This window comes from Diospyros lotus, chromosome 3 (genome assembly GCF_014633365.1).
Source record: "Diospyros lotus cultivar Yz01 chromosome 3, ASM1463336v1, whole genome shotgun sequence".
NCBI classification, from domain to species: domain Eukaryota; kingdom Viridiplantae; phylum Streptophyta; class Magnoliopsida; order Ericales; family Ebenaceae; genus Diospyros; species Diospyros lotus.
The window spans coordinates 22,135,602-22,142,653 of record NC_068340.1 but is presented as its reverse complement, the minus strand read 5'-3'; the positions used below and the strand labels follow the sequence as shown (position 1 = coordinate 22,142,653).

Here is a 7,052-nt window from a genome sequence, read left to right as displayed (position 1 = left end):
AAGTTGTCTAACAACCATATGCACAACTTCAATCAAAAGTGCAATCGACCTAGGATCAAAGGCCAAAATTATAGCCAACTTCAATCGATTTAAGTTAAATTGACTAATTTAAGTGTTAGATATATCCCATGTATTCTCAGAATTGGCAGAAGGTCATGGTTTTGAAGTAAAATATACCATCAATGGACATGAAAATACTCTGGGATATTATCTTGCCTATGGTATATATCTCTTGTGGCTTACTTTTGTCAAAGCCATTCCATCTTCTTAAGGGAATAAGAAGAATTTTTTTGTTGTACAACAAGAGTCCTCTAGAAACGATGTTGAACGAGCACTTGGAGTCATACAATCACAATTTGCAATAATACATGAATTGTCACATTTTTGGGATGTTGAAACATTCAAAGATATAATGACAACCTGTATAGTATTGCACAATATTATAGTTGAAAATGAATGTGATACAATTCATGAAGATATGGATTTCAGTTATGATACAGTTGCTGGCACTCTAACAATTGAATTGTCTCGCAATCACACAAATGAAATTATGGAGTTTATATAGGTTCACTATTAAATTCGAGACAAACAAACTCATATTTAACTCCAAAATGATCTTGTGAGGCATTTGTGGGAACAATATGGTAAATAATCGATTTGAAATAAATTAATGTACTTACTTTTTATTATATTAGACAAAGATTAATGGGAAACTTCTCAGGTTTACTGGTGGTTTACTAGCCCTCAGGCATGGATAACCCAAGAGGTAAAGAATTGATCATCTTAATCCAATAACTACTATTTTAAAAACTAATTTTTTGTGTTTTTTTATTATCTCATCACATCTGATACTAGGAAAGTCTTCGTATGCATATATTCTTTCTTAAATTAAATCATTTGTTACTTCAAATCACAACCTAATTTATTATCATTCTTACTTATAAAAAAAAAAATCATCATGCTTAATTTTTTGAATTTTTCTTCAAATACACAAATCAATAATCAAATAAGCAAATACACAATATCAATAATCAAATACACAAATCAATAAATATTTTCCCAAAATCAAATACACAAACCCTATCACTTTCGAAGATGCCACCGCGACTATTCACCTTCTATCGTCGGGTCTATTCATCGTTCGCTGCATCTGTTCATTGTCGCCGCCACATCTATTCACTGTCTATTGTGTCTACTTGTTGACGCCTGTAATACTTGGTATTACATGGTGATGGAAAAGATATGATTTCCAGTTATTTTAAAAGGACCTCGGGTGGTTCGGGAAGCCAAAGATCGATTTCGAGAAATTAATTAATAAAAATTTGCCTAATCGACGTTAGGGAATGCCCCACGACTTGGATGTCCAAGGGAGAGGGCATTAGATTGGCGAGCGTCTCAAGGTGAGGCTAATGACACTGGAAGCAGTCTGATCAGAAATAATTTTTGGAATAATTTTTGTATAAGTCCGAATGGGTGTCGGTACCAAATGGGTGTAGGAGACCTCTAGGAAGTTGAGGGGACCCTAGGGGTGGTTCGATTTTGTGAGTGAGGCAACCCTAAAGCGTTTTCGGTGGAATAAAGGTCTTGTGCAGGCACAAGAACGAATTTGGCTCTATCGAGTAAATATCGGTTATTAATTATCAGAGAAATCAAGAATTTAAGTGGCTTGATGTGATTAATTTAAACCTTGGGAGAATCCAAGTGCTATTGTAAAAATCCATCCCCAAGTGCAATTAATAAGTTCCTTAAGTGGAATTAAGGATTTATGAGGGGATTAATGTGTAATATATATGTATTATATATATATGTACACGCGTGGATTGGGGGCCAAGTTTGCTCCCATTTTTGAAATATGAGAAACAGAGAGAGAGCGCTCGTGAGAGCTCATGGCCGAGAGCCAAAGCTCGGGAGATTGAGAGCAGTGCCGTACCTGAGATTTTGGGGCCCTGAGGCGAAATGTAAAAATGGGCCCCCGAATCATAGAGTACATTTAAATTTTATTTTTTTTATAATAAAATATAAAATAAATAAATAAATATTTATACCATATCAAAGAATAAAATTGAAAATTTTCTAAATTATCAATTAAAAACTACTCTCCTTGCAGTTTTGGAGGCAAAAATATCAATCAAGTTTACATAATCAAGCTATTCTAGGATTTTTTTTCTCAATAGACAACATGGCCAATCCATTCAATCTGTCTTGTGACATAGTTGAGCGAAGATAAATCTTGATCAATTTCAACTTGGAAAAACTTCTTTCTGCAGATGCAACTGTAACTGGTATAGTTAACAAAATTTTGTACGCTACACAAGCATTTAGGAAACACCCATCCATTCTCTTCAAATAGTTCACCACATCAATTGCTTTTTTTGTTTCTTTAGGTAAAGAGTATTTTAAGATTGTCAACTCCAAAAACAAATCATCTCCATCAATATCAGAATGACCATTACGCGTTAAGGATTTTTCAAGATTCTTACAAGACTCCAATAAAGTATCATTATCAGCACACTTCAACCTCTCCAAATTAAACAGAAATCCAAATGTTTCCTCATATTTTTTAAATTGTTCAAATCTAGTTTGAAATGAAGAACGAGCTCGATCAATTATGAAGAGGAAATAATTTACTCTAAAAGAATCTTCTGCTGATTGTGTTATCTCATCACTGCCATCCTCATCAAATTGTTTCTTTCTTCGAATCATGTGTTTTTCTCGAAATACAGCTTTAACTCCCATTTCATTTGCTATTTGTTTCGCTTCAACCATGGCCTTATCAAACCCAGATTCTCTATAGTCATCAAGAAACAAAAGAAGTCCTTCTAAAAGACTGATAGCAACATCAATATCCATATTTTCAGCTTGAAGGAATTTACTTACAGTGTTGATTGCATGCAACAACTTGTACCAAATTACCATGCCAAGCAAGAACTCAAAATTCTGAAGTTCATGTGTTGCTAAGGACTCAGCTTCGCTCTTTGTTTTAGGATCTTCACTAGTATCTACCAAGTCAAATAAAGCATCTATTATTTGTGCAGTTTGCTCTTTTATAGGCCTCACACTTTCAACATGACTTTCCCAACGTGTTTGTGATAATGGCTTAAGTGTAAGACCTTTCACATGATCTTTGAAAATTTTCCATCACTTGGTAGATGAAGAAAACAATGTATAGATGCGTTGTATCACTCCAAAAAATGACATAGCTTTAGGACAACAATTTGCCATATCACATAAAGTCAAATTAAGACTATGACAACCACATGGAGTATAAAAAGCCCTCGGATTTATTTCAAGTAATCTTGTCTGTACACCTTTATGCTTCCCTTTCGTATTAGATCCATTGTCATACCCCTGACCTCTTATATCATCAATGTCCAGCTCAAGATTGGTCAACATATTTTTAAGCTCAGTAAAAAGTCCAAGCCCTGATGTATCATCAACCTTCAAAAATTCTACCCAATATTCTTCTACCATTACAGAGTTTGCTGAATAATCCACACATCGTATTACAAGAGACATTTGCTCCTCATGACTAGCATCTGGCATACAATCTAATATGACCAAAAAATATTTTACTTGTTTAACTTTTCTAAGAATTGAACTTTTTACCTCATTTGCCAACATTTGTATCAATTCATTTTGAATTTTGGGGCCCAAATATGTATAATGAGTCTCATGTGCTTGAATACGTCGAATGTGCTCTTTCATAATCGGATCAAATTCAGCAATCATTTCAATCATTTGCAAAAAAAGACCATTGTTTTCCACATAAAGCTTCTCACAATCTCCTCGAAATGCCAAGTTATTTTTTGCCAATCTTTGCACAACAGCTATTATCCTCTTCAACACTTGTTTCCAGTGTTCTCTTTCTTTATTGATTTCAATCTGCACACTTTGATCAATTGTCTTATTTTTACTCAGTCTTGTTTCTAATTCAATCCAACTAGTCATGCAATCTATATGCTCCTTACTTACTTCATGATTTTTAAGGCCCCAGCCCATATTATGCCAATCTCTGTATCCTTCATTTCCCAATGGACCAATTTTACTCATTGTTTTTTTGAGTCTTGAACAACTTACAGCAAAAGCAAAAAACCTTGTCCAAATGAACTGAATATACTAGCCATCTCCTGTCATTTGTTTCTCCATTGAGCAATACTTGCTTATATTGTGATAATTCAAAATGCCTACCACTACTATCTTTAGGAAACAAGACTCCATCAACTCTTTTTGGACCCCTCTCTACTAACAAATCTCTCATATTTTAGTCAATTTTATCCCAACACCCTGGATCATAAAAATTAATCAATAAATCTTTATGTTGAACATTGTCTTCTTCTTTCTCGTTTAATTTTAATTCATTGACATCAACGTGATCATCTTTGTCTTCATTCAATTCATCAACTAAGTCTCCTTGGTCATTGACATTATCATTCCAAGTTTCTTGTTCCTCTACTGAAGTTTCACCCAAGTTTTCAACTATTTCTTCTCTCTATGTTACTTTGTTGCTATTAAAGTATTTAAACATATCACCAGCTTGATATTGAACTAATACTTCTTCCCTCTGTTTCCTTTTTCTTTTTTGAGCTCCAAACATATGTTTAGGAGGCATGATTTGTGACTATTGCTTAAACCTAACAAAAGTCAAAAGGAAAAAAATATTATGACATTACACGACACACTTAAGCAATAATAATGTTAAACTTAATTTTTATCTAAACTTGTAATAATAAGAAGAATAAAATGAACCAAGCATCTCTAGACTCTAATTACAATTTCTAAGAATAAAACAATTATCACGTATATAAACAAAATAAAGACAACAATAAAATTAAATTTTCTTTTGCAACACCAATAAAGCCAAGTTAGCCAACATCAATAAAATAGACATAGGCAGCTATCAAATAATCCAAATCTCCAATGTATCACAAACGAAACGAAATGAATCAGCTATCAAATAATCCAAATCTCCAATGTATCACAAACGAAACAAAATGAAAATGATTCGTGAAAGAGAAACTAACTAGTGAAAGTGAAAGTTGAAGCAATGAAGCTAAGCTAAGTAGATCTGTATTCTTCTGGAGAAGCAAATCTACTTCAAGGACCGCCGATGCCGACTGAATCTGGAGGGCCAGCGGCTGGAGCGACTGTCGACTGAGAGCGAGGCAACGAGCCACTGGTGACCTGCCACGAGGGCGAGCGACCGCCGACGCTGACCGAGCAGGCGCAGCAAGAGGCGAGAAAGCGAGGGCAAAGGGAGACGATTCGACGGACTGATGGAGCAGCGAAAGCCGAAAGAAAAAAGAGGCAGCGAAAGGCGAGAGCGAGGGTGAGCCACTGACGGCGAAGGCGAGGCGCGAGGCGAGGATGAGGATGACGGACGAAGGGACTTACAGAGCAACTGAGCAAGAGAGGGCAGCGAAAGCGAGAGCGAGAGGGCGAGAAGGGCAGGGGAGAGCGCGAAGCTTCGAGGGGGAGGGGGAAAACTGTGGGTGGTTGGGCTGGGCGGCTGGGCCTTTACCATAAAGGGGGGTTCCAATTTATGGGCCCCCAAATGCATTATTTTTCATGGGCCCTGAGGCAGTTGCCTCACCGGCCTCATGGAAGGTCCGGCCCTGATTGAGAGAATAAGAAAGATCGTAAGAGATGGGAGCTGATGATGCTGGCTGGAGGCCGCGTTCAGTAGCGGTAGAGATGGCCAGTGGCTAGAAGAAAAAGCCAGTGGCGATGGTGGCCATGGCCGAAGCGAGGTAGAATAGTAGCAACGGTAGACCAGCGGTGGAGCACGCGGAGGTGGCTAGTCAGGGTTGCATCGGCATGGAGTGGCCAATGGCGGTGGTCACGGTGACCAGGCAACGGCGTCGATAACCGGAGGCTGCTGGGCGGCATGAGCTGCGCTGGAGGCAATCAGTGGCAATGCTGTGCTCGTAGGCCGAGGTAGGTCGCAACAGTTCCCCGTGGTGGCAGCAGTAGCTGTGGTGAGTAGTGCCGGCCAGAGGCAAGCGGCGGCGGAGGCCAGGGGTGGTCGATGCTGGTGCACGCAGGTAGCGCGCGCAAGGAAGAAGCAGATGCGCGGGAGAAGAAGAAGAAGAAGAAGAAAAAAAAATAAAAAGAAAGAAATAAAAATAAAGACAATCTAGAAAACAAGGAAAAATGGAGAAACAATAGGAAAAATAGTAAGAAAATTCCAAAAAATAGGAAAAAAATTCTAAAAATTATTTTGGGGCTTGAGGAATGTGCTTGAGACTTGGAATTGGGATTTTGAGCGCAAGGTGGAAGCTCAGGAGGCTACTCTAGTGTGGGTGTTTGGCCGGATTTCTCCTCCGGATTGCTTGAGGTAATTGAATTTATTTCTTTTAGGGTATTTACATTATGTGGGAATATGTGAATAGTGTTGGTTGGATTAAACCCTTGGTTGGGGTTAGTTGGAAGTTGTTGGTGGATGGTTTTTTTTGCGGTGAATAATAAAATCATAGACCCTGATTTAATTTCTGTTGTTGGGTGTGGTGATTGCATCTAGGGTCTACCAAGGAGGCGGTGATCCTAGAAGAGTTCGAAAGTTTGAGCTAGCGTTCTTGCCCGTGACAAAGAAAAAGCTTCGAGCCAGGTAAGGGATGACCCCAACAGTGGTAGTCTTGCATGCATTTGTAAATATTTTTCTTTATGAGTTGTATGTAATGATTAACACTTGCATGATATGAGTTCTAGTGTACCTCTGGCCATATGGAAGACTAGTGTGTGGGAAGGGTTGGTTGATGCCTTAAACTATGGAGGTTATGAGGACATGAAAAACTACCAATTTTTCATTGCATTTTTGCATTACATGCTCTCTCATGCTTTATGTACTTATGCATTTGCAGCCTTACTGATGTTTTCATGACTCATGAGGTTTTACCTCATGTTATAGATGTTGCGAGCCTAGATGTAAGCAGGGATGGCGTCGGGAGGATGATGTGGCGACTAGCGTTGTCATTTGAGTTTGTATGTGGTATATAATCATATATGTATTCATGTGATTGAATGTAAATGTTGTTGTGCGCTAGATGTATCTAGTT

General features: G+C 38.0%; 1 protein-coding gene across 1 annotated transcript; it reads right to left on the bottom strand.

Annotated features, from left to right (window-relative positions):
• Window positions 1-2,167: 2,167 nt before the first annotated feature.
• On the bottom strand, window positions 2,168-4,050 carry LOC127796877 (uncharacterized). Its single transcript, XM_052329281.1, has 3 exons — window positions 3,354-4,050; window positions 2,553-2,999; window positions 2,168-2,274 (listed from the first exon to the last, which is right to left on the bottom strand). Exons 1-3 carry the CDS (start codon window positions 4,048-4,050, stop codon window positions 2,168-2,170), a joined length of 1,251 nt encoding a protein of 416 aa, XP_052185241.1.
• Between the last annotated feature and the right edge of the window lie 3,002 nt (window positions 4,051-7,052).

What these genes read in the sequence shown, in the direction of transcription:
- LOC127796877 (XM_052329281.1), bottom strand. Translation starts at nt 4,050, where the DNA reads ATGAGTAAAATTGGTCCATTGGGAAATGAAGGATACAGAGATTGGCAT. An exon ending in GGACATTGATGATATAAGAG is followed by an intron (nt 3,000 to 3,353) that starts GTCAGGGGTATG and finishes TTGACTTGGTAG; the next exon opens with ATACTAGTGAAGATCCTAAA. An exon ending in TGAACAATTTAAAAAATATG is followed by an intron (nt 2,275 to 2,552) that starts AGGAAACATTTG and finishes ATACCAGTTACA; the next exon opens with GTTGCATCTGCAGAAAGAAG.